Source organism: Camelus dromedarius, chromosome 7 (assembly GCF_036321535.1).
Source record: "Camelus dromedarius isolate mCamDro1 chromosome 7, mCamDro1.pat, whole genome shotgun sequence".
Classification (NCBI taxonomy): domain Eukaryota; kingdom Metazoa; phylum Chordata; class Mammalia; order Artiodactyla; family Camelidae; genus Camelus; species Camelus dromedarius.
The window spans coordinates 19,356,330-19,378,191 of NC_087442.1; the positions used below are offsets into that span (position 1 = coordinate 19,356,330).

A 21,862-nucleotide genomic window follows, 5' to 3' on the forward strand; every position below is an offset into this window, starting at 1 on the left:
TTCTAGTTTTATGTCATCTGTACATTTGTTCAGCCTGCCATCCATGTAATCATCTTAGCCATCAATCAAAGTGTTAAGGGGGAGTTTGCACACCAGACTTGTATTAGAATCCTAGAGGCCTGAGTGTGCATCAGCCTTATAAAATTTTTTAAAAAGATACCATTCATTCAATCAACAAATATTTATTGGGTGCCTAGCCTACCATGTACCAGTTACAATTCCAAGCGCTGAGCATATAGAGGTGAACAAAACAAATTCTTTGCACTCATGAAGCTTACATTCTAGTTTGGAGATAGATATTAAGCAAATAAGAAGATAAATAAGTAATAATTTTTTAAACGAAAAACTAAAGCAGGTGAGGGGCTAGGGAAGGTTGACGGTGGGAATGGGGGAAGGAGTTGCCCATGCTCAGTGTAGCTAAAGCAGAGCTGTTTTTGAAGTTTGACTGCACTGCTCACGCCCTGCAATCTTAGGGTGCATCAGGCCCCAAAGGTGTCCCAAAGTGGGCAACAAGTCTTTCTGACTTCTTAAGACTCACTTTTTCCTATGTGGAGTCATATAAGGAAACATTGAAAGAACAATGATGAAAAATTCAAATAGTCATGAAAAAAAAAGAACATTTGAAACGACATAATACCTCAAGAGACATCACAACATTCCTTCATATGCATAGGCTACTCAAACATTGTGAGATCAGCAAGACTAGCAGGGAAGCTGGTCTTCTGATGAAGACCCCAGAGAGAGAATTTTGAAATTAATGCTATAGAAGTATCATGTATGGTTAAAAATGAAATAATGGAGGAAAAAACGGAAAAGTGAGCACTTACCTTATTCCAATCCCCATGTTCTCAAGTATGGAGTGAGTTATGAATCCAGTATGTTGTGGAAAGTCAGGAGGATGGAATGCTTGGGTGACCCAAAACACAGCTCAGAGAGTCTGAATACTGAACTCTGGAAAATAAGCCCAGAAGGAACAGATTTGAAATCTACCTCTAGTAACTACTCTCTGCTCATGATTCTAATATTGATAAATTCTTCGAAATAGTTTTAGATAATTTTCAAGCCTCTTTGATGTTGAGGGACTTGGTAAATCTATGTTTTGTAAAATCCTAATTGCATTCCCTGATTGGAAATGTGTTTTATGTTCTTACGTTCTTATAGTGATACTATTTTTGTTCACTGAGCATCTATTTTGTACCAAATATTTTGTTGGTGCTAGGAATACAAAGGTCAATAGGATAAATATGGTTCCTGCTTACAGAGACCTTCCAGTAAAGCTTGCAGTAGAGGGCAAGAGATAAACAGGAAAGGCAGCTCTGATAAAGGAGTGTATTGGGGAGAGAACAATAGTGAGAGCTCTGGGAAGGACTCTTACCCAGACTTGGAGAATTGGAACTTAGGGACTGCTACACAGAGACTTACATGGTGTGAAGGAGTTTGTCAGATAAAGAGGTGGGGCAGGTGTGTTTCAGTGGAGGGCACAGAGGATGCACATTTTGAAGGTGACAGAAGTGGCTGAGTATCTGAGTGCTGAAACTAGTTCAGGATAGCTGAGACAGAATAGTCAGAGATGAGACTGGAAAAGTAAACAGGACCGATTTACACAGAGCTTTACAAGCCGTGCCGTAGAGGAAGCACAGCCTACTGAAATTCGTGGTGGCTTGAATGCTGGAGTTTTGAAGGGGCAGAAGTCAAAACTGCTGCTCAGATTTTTGGCTTGAACAGCTGTGGTGGACAGTGCTATTACTCCCTAAGAAAGCTAAAATCATTTTTGTATTTTGAGAGGAAAAGGGGAGGAGTCCAGCCTTGGTCGTGTTTGGTTTGGGATGTCTGGGGAACACTGACAGGATACAAGTAGGCAGTTTGATCTTGAAGTCTGAGAATACAGGTTCAGGAAGCATCAGGGTACAATCGGCAATGATAGAATCCACACGGATGAAAGAGATACACTGGGCCCTAGAGTGTCAGGGAAGTGAAAAGACAAAGGAGAGGACCCGGAGGAAACCCAAAGCTTAGAAGATGGGCAGAGAAACGATCCCTGGAAAAAAGAGAGAGGGAGAAGGTGAAGGCAGATGGCCAGAAGGAAAACAAGAAGTGTGAGGTATTGCAGAGGACACGGGAAAAGTACATTTCAACAAGGAGGTTAATGCTGTCATGAGATCAAGTAAGAAAAGAGTGAGAAGCACCATGGAGGGAGCACCAAGGAGGTGTTTGGCCAGTTCAGTGAGCGCAGCATCAGTGGAGGTAGAAGATAGGTCACAGCAAGTTGAGGAATAAATGGAACCAGTGAATGGAGACAACTGTTTCAAACAATTCGCCTTAAAAGTGGAAGATATAATCCTTAGATTTTCTTCCCAAAGGTAGGGAAATGGGCCACCGTGAAGACTCCCTCACCACCTTGACATTAGCTCAGTTGACCACATGGTGATGGTCTGGGTAGGCATGGCCTGTGTGTGGGGGGCTGTGGTCTCTTAACCGGTGATGGGTGTAGCTAAAACTGTACAGTGAACTAAATCTGCCTTTCCTGCTCTCCTCCTAACTCTTCTCCCACACCTGACCCTTCCCTAAGCCTCTAAAGTACTTCCTGGGCCCAAGGCCACTGCGGTGCGTGAATGTACACCTGAACCCTCTGCACAGACCACCCATGAAATGACCTTCATAGGTAAAAACCTGATCAGACACAACCATCACACTCACCTATTGCCACAGCTCATGTACTGGGACCAGTCAGAGGGAGGGAGAGGAGTGTGGTCAACTTGGAGCCTGGAGCAGATTGCTGGCCCCACAGCTGGCCAGGCAGCTCTCTATGCAGGGGCCAGTCTCTGACCACAAAATCCAGAAGCCAAAATAAATGAGTCTGGTGGAAAACAGATGACCACAATGCAAGCAACACTGAAGATTGGTCCTAGGGAGTGAAGGTGCGTCAGGACATAACGGATGCGCACTGTAAGCGGTTTGGATGAGAGCGGAGGAGCAGGGAGCAGTCCAAGAACAGGCACCAAGGACTAGAAGTGGGCTGAAGCTGTCATACACACAGAGGCCAGGCACAGCCATGCTGAGCAGGCGGCTCTCTCACCACCCAATCTGTTATCCGGCGTCCTTCCACTGCGCTCATGTTTGCACACACTCATGACACGAAGTGAAGTTTCTGACATTCACAACAATTCTCAAAATCTTACTTCCTCAACCTTTCTTACAGTAACCTGTATTCCAAGAGGAAGCTAGGAACGCTCTGGCTTGGATGGTGCTAACGTGGGGTACAGAGGCCATGGCGGGAACTAACCTGAAAAGCTTGCAGGGATAGCGATCCCGAGCCTTGGGACCAGGAGCTGAAGTCAAGGTTTGATATAGTTCATTTAGGCCCTAAATCAATAGCAAAACTGACTGCATGGCTTGGGTAAATGAAACGTTATTTCTAAATTGCAATCATTCCAGGATATCTGTGTTCTCTAAAATCCTTCCAGGATATCTGTGTTCTCTAAAATGCACACGATGACTGAGCTGAAAGGCTTAACTGTCTTCAGTTTGTGATTACAGCACAGAGAGGAGAGAAAGAACAGTGGTAAACATCTCAGATGAAGACAGTATTTTTATCTGGTGCACAGGCTAGCTAAGCTGCACAAAGTGAGTTTTCAGCCAAAGATTTTTTTTTTTTTGCACTTTACTCCACTCAATAATCATTTACTCACTGGATATTGCTTAAGGGGCAGAGTTTTCATCTAATTCTCATTTAAAGAGATTGAAAAGGAAAAACTAACTAATAATACCTCATTTGTGTATAGTGCTTGTCTCTCAAAGAAGACATTGTAACCTGTTTTATACTGTCTAATTTGCAGCAACAACACTTTTATAATGTAAATACTACTAAGGGCTATTATCATCTTACAAATTATGCATGAAAGAAACCGAGGCATGCGGGAGAGAAATGACTAGTTCAATGTCACTTCCATTTTAGAGGTGTAGTAGCTGGTTTCGTTTTCTTTTTTTAAACAATGAAGCCATGCTTTAGATAAGCCTATTTATTAAGATGTACTTTGCCCTTAAATTTTAAGATGAAAAATACCTTGCTTAAAGGAAATCACAAAGACCAAAATGTTCACTCTGTTCTACAGATCGAATTTCTCTCCCAAATGTAGATGAAAACCAATCAGTTCCTGACAGCCACCTCTGATTTTAATCAGCACAGTTCTCACCATCTTATGCCACACATATTACGAGTTGTTTGTGATATGCATTATGCTGCAGCCATCTTGTCATCTCAACTGGATTTGGGAGGTACTATTACATGTGCTAATGCTGCATGTATGTAAAGTCACTGACACTTATATGTTTGTACTAGCTTCCATTCGGGGGTGGGTAACATTTTTCTGATCTTTTCATGTATTCATTTACTCACTCATTCATTTATTCACACTCTCAAGCATTCATCCATCGATCCAGCAAACACTGATTGAGTGCCCAAAATGTGCAAACACTACTCTGGATGTAAAAGATGAAAATAGGAAGAAGACAAAATCACTGATGTCAGGAAACTCCTAGCCCAATGAGGGAGCCAGAAGAGCAAACAACTGTAGTTCAGTGTGGTGGGTGTGGAGACGGAGGGCACATGGAAACAGTCTGGGGAGCACAGCGAGGGGACTGATCTCTATCTGAGAGAGTGAGGAAGGCCTCTTAGATCTGAGCACGCCAAGAAGAAGGGGATTTGGGTGTTGCAGGTAGAGGGTGCAGCATGAGCAAAAGCACATATAAGAGCACCTGATGCATCTGGCGAACTCCAGGGAACATGCTATAACAGGAGGTTCTTCAATATTCCACAACTGGTTCTATTTCATAATTTGGCCCACCAATTAAAGAACCTCCCACTTTCTTGACAACAGAGGGGTGCTCATTACTTTACGCCTAGCTGATTTTGAGGCCCATAACATTCTCAGGGAGTCTGAGTATGCTGGGAAAAAGCTAGATGCCGATAATTTTGACACCCCATTACATTTTTGATCAGGACCCACTTCAGAAGCAAACTTCATGTCAGAAATCTTTGGTTATTAGAATCTTTATTACTCGTGATTTCATGACTGGTATACCTGCAGTCCCTGGCAATGAGATCCTTATAGAGGTTGTATTAAAGATGGTCACTGAGATTAAGAAGATTCCTGGTATTTCTCCAATTATGTATGATTTAACATCAAAAGCCCCCAGGAACTACTGAGTAGGAGTAATAAACTTCTTATTATACTAAAAAAATTTTTTTCATAATCCAGGTCCTGGATGTCACCATAAATAATTTTATAAAGGGAAATATGTGGTCCTTCGGTTGTCTTCAGTTATAGAAGTAAAAACACATTCTACCAAAGTACTTTTTGAAACTCTGACTATTTGAGGAATGTCACATAGGTTACAGCACAAAATCAAAGCTTTGGGTTGCTCTACTCAAAGTTTGTATTCTTTATATTTCATCTCCAGGGGGTGGCAGGTAAGAACAGCCTATCTACTCATCGAATATATGTAGTTGATTACTTAGTCCACCTCCAATATGGTCTTAGTATAAAATTTCTATATGGAAATACTTTCAAATACAGCATTTTCAAATGTACTACATGGGTTGGGTCAGATTTTTCCTGTTTACCTCTTCCCCACCATTCAGATTTAGTGCTGCCCAGCCTCCAAAAGCATGACAGCCAGCCTTATAGGCTTCTTACCAGCACCCCCACACACTGGCAAGATGTTTTTGGAAATAGTCTCTGAAAATCCTACACTCAAGTCCCTGCAGGGACAGATCTTCCCTGAAGCCTCTGAGAAATCCTGTGTGAAGGCCATCATGAACCAGGTCAGCAATAGATAAAATGCAACCGCTACAGAGAACTCACATAGAACTTTCTCTAGACTAACCTTACTGCCTTGGTAATTCTACTCTCAACTCCCTCATTGCTTCAGAAAAGCTTTGCACCACCAAATCAAATCCTTGTTTCTATTTGGAGATTTTTAGGAGACTCTAAGAGTTCAAAATAACTAATCTATTACGGTTCCTGACCAACTATGGAGTCCTCTCTAAGACATCATTTCTTCATTCATCTACTACTTCACCCATTCAATGAACATCATTGAATGAGCTTCCTCATTTCTGTCTCCGATTCTTTCACTGAAAACACATCTGTGAAGACTGAGGTGACCTCTGTGTTGTCAAATCCAATGGTTAGCTGTCCACCCTCATCCTACTGACCTCTCAACAGTTTTTTTGTCACTGGTGATCACTCTCTTTTGCTTTAAACATTTTCTTCACTTTGCTTCCATTACACCACACTGGCTTTCCTTCTACCTCCTTGTTTGTTCCCTCTTTTGCTGAGTCCTTCCTGATTTCTGAATGCTGGGAGCCCCCTTGGGCTTGGTCTACAATTGCTCATCCAGTCCATTGCTTTAAATACCATATCTCTTGCCCTAATGTCTGACTTAGAAGCTGAAGAGGGTTTCTTTTCCTAGAGGCACTGAAGGAGGAAATAAATTGACTGAGGAGAGAGGATCCTTAGGGGAATAGGATGGGAAGAGGCACCAAAGTGTGAAAGGCAAACTGTGTTCAGAGAAAAGAGGGAAGTCTGGTGTGGGCTGAAAATAACTAGTAAGGTAGGTTGTAGCCATGCCAAGAAGAACCTTGATTTATAGCTAAGGAGCCTGAGCTTTACACTGAAGATGGTAAGTAATTCTCAGAGGTATCAGAGGTTCCTAAATAGGGAAGAGATGTGATCATTCATATTGAAAATATAAGTAAACTTTAGTAGCATGATGATGGCTGAACTAGAGTAAGGGGGAAACTGGAGCCAGGAGAGCCAATTAGAAAGTCACTGTAATAGTCTAAGGAAGGGATTATGGTCTGAATCACCATAGCAGCAGTGGGATGAAAAGTAGTGACAAATCCAAGGGAGATTTAGAAGTAGCATTGAGGACATAGCTATTGATTAGATAGGCGTTTGGGAGTAGGGGAGAAAGGCCAAGGTTGAAGTGTAATTACGTTAAGCTAAACAGGAGAAGGAGAGCAAGAGTGGGGAGAGGGAATGATGAGGAGCATATTAAGTTTGCAGTGATTGTTGGGTATCCAATGGCAAATGAAAGACACGTCTGCAGATCAGGAGAGAAGTCTGAACTGAATATATAGGCTCAGAAGTCAGTGCCCAGGAGTAGCTAAGTCCTTAGAATGGATGGGACATCCTGAGGAGTGCAAACAGTGAGAAGAGTGCCAAGAACAAGAACCTGAAAAAAAAAAAAAAAAAAAAAGAGAAAGCATGCAGGCAGCTGTCAGAGGAAGAGGAGCCAGTGAAGGAGACTGGGAAGGAGCAGGAAGATAGCATGAGAACGGGATAGAGGTCTGCAAGTAAAGGGAGAACAGACCTTCCAAGAGGAAATGATCAACAGTTCTCCCTAGGGTAGGATGAATGCTAAGATTAAGTTTGCTAATTTGATTTGATGAGCACAGCTTCTAGAGTGTTAGAAGTCAGAATGGAATGGATTGAGTGAAGACTCCCCTTGGAAGTTTGGCTGTGGGGGAAGAAGGTAATGGAAGGAAGAAAATGAAGTTGGGCAAGATGTAGAAATTTTTTTTTTTTATGGAATAGAAGTTTTTAGTACAAGAGATGGCCAGCTAGTTTCTGCTTAAACATCTTTGTGAGCTCACTACCCAACAAAACAAACTCGTTGCATTTTTGACCAGCAGTTAGTCATACAATGAAGTTCAGCATATGTTTGTTGAGTGCCTGCTATGTCTAAAGCATTGGACTTGGTATTTCAGTGCCTAAAATGTTATGCAAGACATGGTCATGTTTATTGATGTGGATTTAAAATGTAGAAAACTCACAAAGAAGAAACTCAGTTTAAGTCCACTATTGAGATATTACCGCTATTAATCTTTTTCTGTGTAACTTTCCAGTCTTTTTTCTGAGCAAATATGTTTAAAAAACAAATCACCAGCATTCTCTGATATCATGACATCTTCCATAATCTACTTTTTAGTGGATGCATATATTTTATCATAGAAATAGATTATAACTTGTAGGATACTTCTTTTTGGATACTTAGATTATCTCCAAGTGTTCAATATTATAAAGAAGACATGCTCTACTAAATATTCTTCTACATCAAAATTTGTGTTTCTGATTATTTTCTTAGCATAAAGTCTTAAAAATGAAATTACTATGTTAAAAGGTTTGCATATATTAAGTTATTTTTAATACACAATACCAAACTGTTCTCTAGAATGCTTGAACCAAATTACATGCCCAATATTCTATGAAGGTCCTATTTCCTGGAATCTTTATCAGTGCAAGTTATCATTTTAAAGTTCTTGACAATTTGTTAGGCACAAAGACGTCTGGTTTTACTTTATATTTCTTTGATTACTAATAAGACTAGACCTTCTTCATTGTAATTAACCAACTGAATTCTTTTTTTTCTTTTTGCGTTTCATGTCTTTACCCACACTTCTTTTGAGAAGTTGTATTTTTCTTACAAGTTTGTAAGAGCTCTTTATATATTAATGACACTACCAGTTATCATAGTATCTTTATATATCTATATGTATCTGTATAGCTGCAAAAATTCTAGAATCTCATTTATCTTTTAATTTTGTATGTGATACTGTTTTATCTACATAAACTACAAAGTTTTAAGTATTCAAATCTATAGTTTTTTTTAATAAACCATAAAACTTTACTTTCTTGCTCAGGTTTTTAATCTTCCTAAGGTCAAGAATACTTCTATCACTTTCATCTTTTCAACACATATCACTGGTCACTTTTCACATTTAACTCTTTAATCCATCTGATACTTTTCTACTCCTTCTTATTCATGTTTGTTCTATCCTTTTGAATCAGAGAGGATGCTTTGGTTTCAAGAAAAAGAATATTTAACTCAAATTGGCTTAAAAAAATATTGAATTTATTGGCTCCCATAAGTAGAAAAGTTCAAAGGCTTCAGGCCATGTTTGACCAGGTGGCTCACACAATGTGGAGAAGGCCTAATGTGGAGAGGACTTGATGGTTCCCTCTTCATTTCTTTGCTTTAGTCCCTGGTGATAGCTCCGTTCTCAATAGAATCTCCCATTATGGTCCCAAGATGGTGTCCAAGAACTCCCAGGTTACATGCTTCTGCATTCACTTCCAGAGGAAGTGTCTTTGTCTTAGTATTCCCACAAAAGTCCTGACATTCTCACTCTTTGATTGGACTGATTTAGGTCACATGCTAATACATGCAGTCACTGGGGCCAAGGGAATGAAATTCACTGACTGACTTAGTCTGGACCACATATCCCACCAGCTGGAGATAAGAGTTGGAGTCAGCTTTCCCAAAACTACATGGATGTTGTAAAGAATGGAGCAGCTGGGAAAGGAGGATGCATGTGAGAAGACAACTAAGGTAAGGACTACATCTTTAAGTATCCAGATCATTGCTTTTTATTATTGATAAATCCTCTGCCATTTGAAAACATTTGTTCTACCACCATTCATGTGGTAGAAAGTAGTTAAAATTGTGAAAAGACGTAGTCCCTTCTTTAGGCACTAAACCTTTTACATTCAAGCTGCATAAGGACCACGTGAGCACATCACTGTTTCTAAAAGTCTAATCATGCACGGTTGGAACAGTTTCCCCCATGACCAATTCATCTATAGGTTCTCTGAATTTCTTCTTTAAAACAGGTTCCATAGACCCAATAGAAATAGACCATAGCTCCAACTCTTCCCTTAATTCATTCTGGTAAAGTCTCTGTCTCCTGGATACTTTGTTTTCTGGTTACTTATTTGGACTATTTGTTTTCTTTCTTTTTTTTGTTTTTAACTAAAGATCTTACTTATACCAGTTTGCAATGTCTTTTCCTGGTTTGCAACCTGAGACCTATATCTTGACCTAGATGTCCCCTTAGAGGAGCCCTCCACAGGGTTAACTAGAGCTAACTAAGTTGGACCTTGGAGCACCTTGGTCACAGTGGTGATCCAGAAGAGACAGGACACAATAGTACCCACATGCTGTGTACCAGGCACAGTTCAAAAAGTCCCACCCAGGGCAAGCCATTATCTATCTGACCCTATGAATGGGATTAGTGCCCTTAGAAAAGATAGGAAAGATGATTTTCTCTCTCTGTGGATACAGCAAGAAGGTGGTCATCTGCACAAGATATCAAATCTGCTGGCACCTTGATCTTGGACTTACTAGCTTCCAGAAGTGAGAATTAAACATTTTTTAAGTCATCCAGTCTAGGGTATTAGTTATAGCAGCTCCAACTGACAAAGACATCATCCTTCCCCATTCTGTGACATTCCTGTACAGTGATTTGGATTCTGTGAGCGAGCAACTGTCTCGTTTTACCCCTTCCTAGAGGTTTTGACCACAGTTTTCCTCTCTTGTCTCTGACCTGTCTCTAATGTTTGCTACTCTTCTGTCTTCAGTAGTGCTCATCCACTCACGATTGCTCCCTCTATAGGGCGACACACTTCTGGTTGTGGCCTCCAACTGCTTTCTGATTCTTTCCTACCTTTGGTCATCACCAGTAGCACTGCCACTTTCAGAACACAAAATGGACCCGATTGATAATGGCACAGCTAAGTGAATAAAATTCCACATTTTCTCTCTCCTGAGACCAATTTATAGTATGATACACCATCACTTAATTACTGTTTTTAGAGTCCTTCCCCCAAAACACTGCCATGTTAAATATATCTATTGAAGATACAGTCTGATTTTAGAATTATTAAAAATGTATGGGGAAAACCTTATACCTGAGCATCTAGGAAATGCTATAGTTGAATGATTCTGGTTTTTAGCTAACTGTTAACATTAGACATTCGGCCCCATTCAGTAGCACTACCCCTTCTTGTTATTCTTACTCTACACATAAGCAAAAAACATACAAAAAATGTTGTCTTCGATCCTTTTCCCAGAGCCTAGTTGTCTCTGGATGGTAAGCCCTCTGGCACTACTTTCACAGCTCTGAGTCCTTCCTTAGAGTGAGGCTTTGTTATAGTCCTCTCCTCTTAGCTTTTTCTGAACATGTCCTTTAAAAATATGAGCTTATCAGAACACTTCCTGAGCGTTGATCTTTTTCAGATGCCCCCTTTTCTTCACTGAAATCACTGGCTTTACGAAAATTTAAATTTCAAGTCCTTTTATTCCTTGGGAGCTTTCTTCCCTAGTTCCTGGTCAGATAGAGCCTCATGTCCATATTTTCTCTTAACCTTCTCAAGTCTTCTTTGTATCTGGTTAGGAAATGCAGAATTGCCTTCTCTGGGTACTACAAATTCAAGGATACTGTGGTCACTTACTTTAAGTTGTCTGTCACTTCCACTTCACTGACACATTCTTCTTAGCTGGTTAGAATTAAGCATAGAATAGTACCTCTTCAATAAGCAATTAGTTTGAATTTAAGTCATGCCAACTTTATTTGATGCTCACTTTTCAGTGGAATGAGCTTGTCAGTAGATGTTGAAGTACTCCATTCCCCCTATATTGTGCCCCTGTGCCATTAATTTTGTCATTTGTATTGGGAAAGCATTATTGATGTTGCCATAACAGGAGTACAAGGCCTGTTAGAACTAGCTGACAACACCAGTGGAGAAAGATCATGAGCCCAGACTGGAGTGGGGAGCCCTCCCCAGGGCATGGGCTGTGAATACAGAAGCTGGCTTGCATTAGGGCAGCTGGGCTGTGAAAGACCTGATATCTCTCACCAAAGTGAGGTTCAAGAAGTTATTAATACCAAAACGTCCAGCATTGGAGGGAAAGGTACAGGTGTACCATAGTTTAAGGAGATCACAGCAGGGGTGTGGACAAGGGAACAGAGCCCTCTAGGCAAGATGACTGGTCACTGATAAGCTAAACAAGACATCAGAATCATGGTCTAGAAGGAAAGGGTTTAGGAGAATAGCCCAAATCTATAGGGAGCCTAGATGCAAGGCAGAATGGTTGGAACTGAAGGTGTGGAGGTCAAGGTGGAAGGCCCAGAATTGGACAGACGCAGAGCAGGAGGCATAATGGGAGGGATCTACTGGTGTCCAAAGCTCACAGCTGACCTGACTGGAAGGAAGCAGGATGCTGGGGCTGACACTGATGACACACTTTCCCCCCAGTCAGAACTGGCATGTAAACTTTGGGGAGGGTGGAGAGCCAGACGGTCCAGCAGCTGGTCCCTAGGGAAGGCAAAGGCAGGACAACCAGCCAGCTGCCTTACTATAAGCTCCTGTGACAATGTCACTACTGCTTTTATTTTCACCCAAGTCTTCTCTACCAGGCATCAACCTCCAGGTTTGTGGGTTTTCATTTGTATTCATCAGTTCATGACTCACAGGGTTACTCTGCGTTGCGTTTAATTGTGTGCTTCTTTTTGAACAAATTATATACCTTCATATTGGTATAATACAACAGCTACTGTTTACTGACTGCTTGCCATGTGCAGGAACTCTGCGAGCTGACTTACATATACTACATCTTGTTTAATTACCACAGCACCTCCGCAGGAGGTGGGAATTATTATGCCCATTTTAAAAAGAGGAAACTGAAGCTCGTATGGTTTATTTAATCAGCATAAAGTTACATACCTGAGACACAAAAGAGCTTGGATTTAAACTTAGTTTTGTCTAACTACCTATCTGTTGCTTAAATGACTCCATTTATACTGTAATATATCCAAACAATTCTAACACCTAGCAGCCATTATATATTTCATCTATCTTATCTATTTATTTTTCTATTCTCTTCTATCTCTAAATGCCTAACAGTACTGCACTATGTAAAAGTGATCATTAATAAATACTTACTAAATGAATTACTGCAGTTTTAAAATGTGATTAGAATTACGATGTCCTCTCTGGATTTGGATATTTATATAGTCCCTTAGCAAGAATTCTTCGGTTTGCTCTATAGAAACACCACATTCCTGCACATTCATTCATATTATGGACGAGAAAGGGCCAAGTGTTAAATGAATACTGAACGAGGAGACATACTTTATTCCTAAATAAGTCAGATGTAAGCAAATGTATATTCAAATAAATTTGAGAAGTTAAAATAAAGGATATTTATGAAACAGATTATTTTCTTTAGGAGTCCAAATCTGAAAAGCTTTCTCACGACATGATCTTCTTGTTTGTGTAAATCAGAGGTTGCCAAACTAGTGCCCATGGGCCAAATCCCTGTTTTTGCATGGTATGGGAGCTAAAAATGGCTTTCACATTGTTAAGTAGCTGAAAAAGATCAAAAGAAGAATGATATTTCATGACATGTGAAAATTATATGAAATTCAAATCTCATTTTCCAGAAATAAAGTTTAACTGGAAATACAGCCAAAGTCATTCATTTACGTATTGTCTGTGGCTGCTTTTGTACTACAATGGCTGAGCTAGTAGTTGGGACAGAGACCGTATGGCCCACAAAGCCTAAAATATTTCCCTTTACAGAAAAATTTGCTAGCCTCTGGTCTCACTAAATAATACAGGATGTCATAACATTTTAAATATTGTTTAACTGACATCTGTTATTTTGGTTTCTAACTCAAGGACACTGGACCAAGGGTCACAATGTCTCTTTTGGCATGTAGAAGGTTTCCATGGTCTCAGGACAAAGTCAAACCCTTTTCTCCCTTGGCATCCTCTACATTCTCTCCTCATAGCAGCAGCACCTTTCTGCAGAAACAAGAACAGACTGAGAGGCTGGTGGTTTCTCTAAGAGGTTTCTCTAATATCTCTTCCTGCCAAAAGTCATCTTTCTCTTTGATGGGGAAGCTGGGGCTGGGCATCCTTATGAGTGGTTACAGTGTATGACAGAACTGTAGTGGCACCGAAATGGGATCTCCAGACTCCATCAACTGATTCAAGGTGGTATGATGGGGTCACATAGGCGAGGAAAAGCAAATTGTTCTTTTTGTCATCACCCAGGACCTAAATAAAGACAAAAATGACTCAGAATGACGAGACACAGGTGAATATTACTTATCAAAATGTCTTCAGGAGGCAACGTGGCACTGTGAGAGCTCAATCAATGTGCTAGCTCAAGAGTAAGACCCAGGGAGTGGAACCTCCTTACTTCTCCTGAGATCAAGTTTGGTTTGAGGTCAAGTTCAAGGGAATATGCCTTATCTATGTATTTTTTTGAAACACAAAAAATACATTCTATTGTCTTTCTGTATCTCCTCCTCTCTCTCTCTTCTGTATCTTTGACTGTCTCCAATTTAACAAAAATGTACTGATCATTGGTTATATGTGTGAAACACAATGCAAAGCCCTGTATACAAAAATAAGTCAAATAATCTCAACTCTCAAGGAGCTTAGAGTTTATGAGAGAAACAAGTTATAAGGATCTTCCTGGACCTTTTGGTAGCATTTAACATGAGTTGATCCTCCTTAATATCACATTCCGACCCATATCACATTCCTCTCTTGGTTTCTTTGGCCCCATAGTCTCCTGGTTTTATTATTCTGGTTTCTGATTCTTGGTCTCCATTGCCAGCTCTTTCTTTTCTATCCAGTCTCTAAAGGATCAGACTTTAGTCATGGGCCTGCTTGTCTTTTGATTATATCTGCCCTCCTTAGGCAATCTTCTCCCAAATTTATAAATCCTGTTCTTGCAACTCTTCTGGGCTTCCAACCCATATCACAAACCTGCAGTAGACATCTCCACTTAGACAGAACTTTGGATCTTCCCCTGAAATTTTGATACTGTCCAAGGATTCTCCATCTCAGTAACTGACACCTCTGTTAATTCACTGGATCCTGGAAGAAATCTTAAGTCAATTATGACACTATCTCCCTCTCCAAAACTTAACATTTCCATTTAATTGTCAAGTCCTTTAAAATAACTCAATTCTGATTATTTCTCTTCCTAAGCTTGCCACCACCCTAGACCAGGAAACCATCATCTCTTACATGAACCACTGAAATACCTTCCCAGCTGGTCTCTCCACATCTGCCCTTGCCCTGCTCTATTTTATCTTTTCACAGTTAGCGTTTTTCAGGCAAAAAAAAAAAGTCTTTAAAAAGAAACACAATGCAAGCAAAATACACATGTTGTTCCTCTTCTTAATTTTTCTTTACTTAGTAACTTATCATGAAGATCTTTTCACATCAGTACACCTAGAACTGCCTCACAATGTTTAACAGCTGTCTACCATTCACTTGTATAACTATACCATAATTTATTTAACCATTTCTCTATTGATGGACATGTAGGCTGTTTTTGGTCTTTATCTACCATAAATAATGCTTCAGTGAAGATACTAGAAGAGTCATTCTTCAATACGTGTGAGTATATCTATTGGCTAAATGTAGAAACGTGGAGTTGCTAAATCAAAGGCTTTGTACTTTTAGAAATCTGAAAAATACTGCCAGGCTGCTCTCCTTAGAGGTTGTACCAATTTTCATCCTATTGACAATGTGAAAAAGTGCCTGCTCCCCAGCCTGGACAACCAAGTATGCTATTAAACTTATTGATTTGTGAACCTGATATGTAAAAAATACATCTCATTGCAGTTATAATTTGCATATCTCTTACTATGAGAAGGGTCAGCATTGTTACATATTTGAAGGATCCATTTCTATTTTCTTGACTGTGATCTATTTGTCATACCCTTTGCCCATTCTCCCAGAGTTCAGATGTTTTTCTTATTGATTTGTAGGAGTGCTTTGATTTTTTTCTTAAATAATCTAATTTCCAGATTCTTTAGAATCCTAGTATTTTTTAAAAGTCACAGTTTGGTCAATTTTTCCCTAATAATAAGTAATCCTCAAATGTTAACTCCTTGATAGGCGAGCCCACATGAAAAGCTCAATGTAGAGGTTATGAATTGATTTGCAGAAGTCCTGACTTCCTAAAAACAGGTTGACAAGACTGCCTTATACCTACACCTATACTATTTCACTTACTTTTCCTAACAGCCCTATGAGGCATGTATTATTATTATTAACCATAAAGTAAATCTCAGAGAACGTGAATGCCCAGGATCACATAGCTAATGACTCTTCCACTTCTGGAGGCTTAAAAGATTAATAATCCATCATCACTGGCCATTCCTCAACCACACCAGGCTTTGACCCTTGATGTCTCTAATTTTTAATAATCAATTGACCTTCTTTTTTGCCTTCTACAAACACTCAATGAAAACATTTTTAAGTACTTACCATGTTCCAGGAATTCTCACGGGGTTTACACTTTAGAGGAGTTCTCAATTATAAGCAAAGCAATCAAACAGTAATAAAGTTTTACTACGATGAAAAAAATACATAGGATGGTTGGGAAGGTGAACAAGGAAGCATACTTTTGGCAGGGAGGTAAGAGAGGTCCTCTTTGAGGAGGTGACATTTAAGCAGAGATCAGAATAATCAAAAGTGTATTCCAGGAAAAGGAAATATCTGGGATAAGTCCTTTAAAAACTAGAGCAAATCCAATGTGTCTGAGGAATAGAAAAGAGGTCAGTGTGACTGGAGTTGGAGGAGAGTGGTTGGAGATGAGATTAATGACATGGTCTGGGATGCCACATAAGGCTTTGTCGGTCATCAAAGGAGTCTGGACTTTATTTCAAGTGCAATCAGGAGACATGGAAGGATTCTAAGGTAGAAGCAAAATGATCTGATTTATGTTTTATGATTTATGTGATTCTAGCTGGGCTGTGGAGAATGGAGGCAAGGGTAGAAACAGGAAAACCAATTAGAAGCTATCACAGGAGTCCAGGAGATGGTGTTTGTATTAGGGTGATGGCAGTGGAGATTGAAAGAGACAGATTTTGGAAATGTTGACTTAGAAACTCTTCATAGAGTGGACATGAGAACTGAGGAAAAGCTCGCATGTCTATGAGCTTTTTGACTTGCGCATCTGTTGGGTAGTAATGCCATTCAATTTGAAGAAGGCGGAAAGAATCTAGAATTTTGTATTACTATATTATTGCCTTCTTTCCTTATGCATCCTTAACTTCAAAGACCATGATTTTCTCTTCCCAATACTTTTATTTTTCCTTCCCTACTTGGCCTTTAGTCCTTCTTATCAAAAAAAAAAAAAAAAATTCCTCTAGCTACCACCTCTATTCCTATCCACTCCTCAATCCACTGCAATCTGATTACTATCCCCATTATCCTAATAAACTTGCCAAAACACTACATTGACCTCCTTGTTGCTAAAACCAAGGACTTTCAGTCTATTTTTCTTGATCTTTCTCTAGCATTTAATACTGTTGACAGTTTCTCCCTTGACTTCTCTGAAACTACTTGTTCCTGGTCCTCCTACCTTTCTGGACGTTCTTTCCTGTATCTTTGTTTCCTCACCTTTTAAACGTTGTCATTTTCATAGGGTTCCAGAGTAGGTCTTTTCTCTTCTTACTCTATTTTTTCTCTTGGGAATTTCATCTACTTCTGTGGACTGTCACTTATTCTGATGATTCCAGCATAGATCTCTCTCTTGAGTTCTAGACTGCCCCGTTCTTTTATATAGTAGATAGTTTCACTTTGATATCCCACGGACAATTCAAACTCAGTGTGTTTCAAATTAAACTAATCACCTTCCCTCCTGAATTTATATTTCCTCCTGAAGTCCCCATCTTGGTGAATGATACCACTATCTTCTCATTTACCTGAGCCATAAATCTCCACCTATTCCTTCATCCTGCAGATATAATGAATAATAAAATTCAGTTGGTTCTATGTCCTTAATATTTCTTGAATCCTTCTCCTCCCCCCATTTCCTTTCTTGTTGCCTTAGCTTAGATGTCCATCATTTCTTTCCTATAATGCTAAAACAACCTCCAAACTAGTCTCCCTGCTTACTCACGCTAATAAATTCTCCAAACTGGAGTGATCTTCATGCAATGGATATTTGGTCACCTCACTATGCTCCTTAAAATTAATCACCGGTTCTTGACTGGCCTTAGGATAAGGTGAAACTTCTTAGAAAGACATACAAGACTTTTCATAATACAAGACCTGCTGATCTTTCTGGGTTCTGCCATGCATTCATACAAGACAGAATCTACAACTTGCTGGGACTGTCCTTCACCTTCAACTCTCTGGGCGCACCTTTTTACCTCTAGGACTTTACACACAGTACTTTCTTTGCCTGGACTACATTTCTCTTTAACTTGCCCACTTGTCTGGATTCCTTCTCTTTTTATTCAGAACTCCTCTCTGAATTCGTCTTCTATAATTAGGGACCATGATTATGCCCAGTAAAGGTTAAGTACCCTTCCAATGACTTCCCCTGTTGACAACACCTCACTGTTCTGTGATCAACTGTGTACTCCTATATCTTCATTAAACCATGAGGTCCTTCCGAGAAGACTGTCTTATTCATCTTTGTACTCCCAGTTGCTAGCACAGAACCTGACACATAGCAGGCACTCAATAATGAATAAATAAAGTGGAAGAGTTGGGTTTCAAAGTCAGATCTTTTCTCTTTGGCACAAATCTCACATAGCTTCATGCTACTTCTTAACATCTTGAATCTGAAAATTTCAAAAATCTGTACCTATATTTTTGCCTGTCACTAATTAAAATATACGCAAATAGATGATTAACTCTATGAGGATTCAGTTGATCATTTATTTCTTGAATAGCCCTTCCTCAACATTTCATCGATTTGCTCAGCAAAGTACTTCGGCTTAACTAAATCTAAAATGACTGAAAGATATTTCGACACACTTTTATATCCTTTCTACTTCTTATCCTGTTGCTTCTGCAACACCACCAAGCAAGCAGAGAGTGAATACATTGGGAGTCTGGTCGATTTTATTTGATTGTCTGGGAACTGACACTAAAAAGTGATGTAGCAACAGCAAATCATTTCCCATTATCATTTCCTCCCAGGTCTCTATGGATAGGTATTAAAGTTTCAGTGTCAAAATTTATCATTGCAAAATTCAGCTAAAATTAAAATTTTTATGTAGTGAGTTCAATATAATCACAGAATTTTGTAAATGGAAGGAATCTTACAGATTCTTCAGCCCAGCACTTTTGTTAAGCTTCCACGAGGAAACAGACATCCAAAGACATCCAGTCTATAGCATTTCCTAGCTTTTAGTCAGCTGATCTTTCCTTAATGCCTTATATACCCTATTAATTTCCATCTATGCAAATTATCTACATCAGAACCTATCTATTCACATAGAGCTTATCTTATCTTTATGATACTGATTTTGTGATATCTTTGTTATAAAGAGAAAAGAACTGAAAGAAAAAAAAAAAAAGCAAGGCTGTCTTATCCAGGGACAAAGGAGAATTGGTAAAACAGACAATCAGTACAAAGAGGTAGGCTCCTATTTGTAGTGTAGCCTCGTAATCATATTATTTTCTCTGAGTGCCCCAGTGCTCACCCAAGTTTACTTGTGCTCCTGAGGCCTGGATTCCATTTAATTCTATGCCTTATTTAGTCTAAATGATTTCCCCAGCTTCAGTGTGTATTTTTTGAGTGATATTTTAGAAATATCAGACTTAAATCATCTCTCAACTTGAGTTTGTTTTAGTTCTAATGCTGAGGAATGAAGATTCTGGGTAAAAGAAATAAAGATGATGGGTTTTTCTAGGCTTTACATTTAAAGAATGGGTTTCTCAAATGGCAACTGGCAGTCTATTCTGTTCCTCAAATGATGACGTTTTCCATGGGAATTAGAATTTAATTGGGATAATTTGTTTTCACGGAAAGCACAGATTTCTTTCCAAGAGGATCAGTTTGATAATGTTTTACCAGCTAGAGCTACGAGACCAAATATAAACCAGTTTGGAGAAACAGGAAGTGAACCTGGCTGGTCTAGTCTGCATGTCCCTGGCTGTGACGCACATACAGAAATCAAATTAGGAAAACAAGATATGTGGGTGTGAGGCAATCGATAATAATCCAGGATGCTACAACACAAGCAAGAACGCCTTTAACCAAATGCCATTCATTTTAATAACACCCTGAGAAGTTTGATTTCCACATAACATGCTAGTGATTAGAGAGCAGGATGAGCTTGAGTTCCCTAGCAACAGCATGTGCTTTTGAGACAGTCATTAGCCTTTCAGTTAATCCCGCCAACCCCTTACTGCTAATGTACGACAGACATTAAAAAAAAATGTTGCAGAAAGTGCTTTGAAATTTCCAGGAGTGAAATGGAGAAGAAGAATAATTTTTTAAGAAATTATCCCGGGAATTGCACTCAGGTAAAAGAAGTAATGTTCCTATGTGCCCAGCCTGTCTCTATGTTCATGGCTCTCAGTTCTGTTTCTGAATTCCCTCTGGGTAAAGGGCAGCAGAGGTGAAATTGTTCAGGGTTTAAGGCAGTCCCCTTCATCCAACATAAAATACAGTCTCAAAGTGGGGTGAATGGTGGGGTGGGCAGTTTTGTGTAGAGTGGAGGCTGACAGAGGGTAGGGTGGGAGGGACCCTAAGGCATAATTTTCTTTCTCCTTTAAGAAGAATAAATTACCCTGGTTGAAAGAGCTTGGGGAAGGAGGGTGGTGAAGCTATTTTCCCTATTGATTGTTTAATTGCACCAGAGGCTGTTTGTCCGAGGCCACTGGCCAAGAGCATTATTTTCGTGGCTAAAGTGAGATCGGGCAGGTTTCCATCCCCTTCCCTAGTTTTAAACAAGACAACCCAGAAAGCGCACCTAGGCTCTAGGACTGTGGTGTATGTTGACTCTCGCTATTCAGCGGTATCCTTAAATCTCCAGGGCTGATGGTTCTCAAACCCTGAATCATTGCTTCTAGCTCCGTCCTGGGTTCAGGATGCACATCTCCTGTGTGTAGCCTGGGTCAACTGCGGGGCGTTATTCGAATGGTAATTATTGCCGCTGGTCATCCTTGTTATGGCCTGGGTCCCTTTCAGCTGGACACTGGGCTCCTTCAGTTTGGCCGAGGTGATTCCTAGTTCTCCCCGCCTCCCCACCTAAACCCCCTGCGCGCTCCCTTCCCAAGGCGACCACCTGCGCCGCCCCACTTACCATCTGCCCCGCGGGGAGGGCCCCCGGGGTAGCGGAGCCCTCCCTGCTCCCGGGCGGCTCTGGGGTAACTCGGTGTTTGCCTCCAGCCCTTCGCTACCGGAGAGATCAGGTTCCTCCCCTCCTCCCCCTCCAGCTCCGGCCGCCGCCGCCGCCGCCTCCTTCTTGCATGACACAGCAGAACCGCAGCTGCTGCAGCAAGTCCCAATCATCCGCCCAGGAAGCGCCGCAACCGGGGCTCGGGAGGGGCGGAGGGGGAACCAAGCAGGGGCCACTGTCGAGGGGGATTCTTGCCCCCACTTTGCACCACACACTCCTTTCCCAGCCCAGGGGCACCGGAACAAAATCAGGTTAAAGCCGACCAGGCCGAGCCCTGGAGGAATGCTGGGGTCTGGCGTCAGAAGGGATGGGACCAGAGACAAGGGTGTTGGAGGAGACCCCAGTTGAGGCAGGACACTGCAGGTAAAGAAGGGGAAGAAGAGGCCGAGAAGTCGAGGGCCAGACTGTGAAGGAGAATAAAGGAGGTCAAAGAGAGGTAAGGAGGTTGAGTTGCTGAGAAGGGAGACCGAGCTGGGAAGGGGAGGAGGGGAAGGTGGAGTGGGAGGGAGTATTTGGGGAGGCCTGAGCTAAGAATTGGGAGGCAAGGACAGAAAGGGGGGAAAGGAATGGAAGAATTAGGTGTTAGATGGGAAGGTAAATATTGGGGGACATATTAAAGAATCAAAAGGGATGTAGTGTTGATCATGCATCATGGCTGATGAGGGAAACTGATGAGGTGGAAAGAGATACAGCCAAGGCAAAGCCAAAAGAAAGGATGATCTTCCGTCCCACTCTTCAGCTTCCTGTGAAGTTTTTCATAATTCAGCCAATCCAACAGGGAGTTCTCTTTATAAATAGAAAAACATGAACTAAGACATAGAACGTTTAGCTTAGATTTAC

At 40.6% G+C, this 21,862-nt stretch overlaps 2 protein-coding genes across 13 annotated transcripts in view; one reads left to right on the forward strand and one right to left on the reverse strand.

Moving 5' to 3' along the window:
- The window catches only part of MKLN1 (muskelin 1), a 320,256-nt gene extending 299,179 nt beyond the window's left edge, over positions 1-21,077 (reverse strand). For all 3 annotated transcript variants that reach the window (XM_064487354.1, XM_010975669.3, XM_064487355.1), the window contains exons 1-2: positions 20,927-21,077; positions 828-951 (exon numbers count right to left, since the gene is read on the reverse strand). In XM_064487354.1, coding sequence (XP_064343424.1) covers positions 828-844 — 17 coding nt within the window. In that variant the 5' untranslated portion in view covers positions 845-951; positions 20,927-21,077. The remainder of the gene's footprint in view (positions 1-827; positions 952-20,926) is intronic.
- Positions 21,078-21,125: 48 nt separating this feature from the next.
- Positions 21,126-21,862, forward strand: part of LOC116154070 (uncharacterized) — a 199,116-nt gene continuing 198,379 nt past the window's right edge. For all 10 annotated transcript variants that reach the window (XR_010381599.1, XR_010381591.1, XR_010381595.1 and 7 more), the window contains exon 1: positions 21,126-21,458. The gene's annotated coding sequence lies outside the window, so the exon portion shown is untranslated. The remainder of the gene's footprint in view (positions 21,459-21,862) is intronic.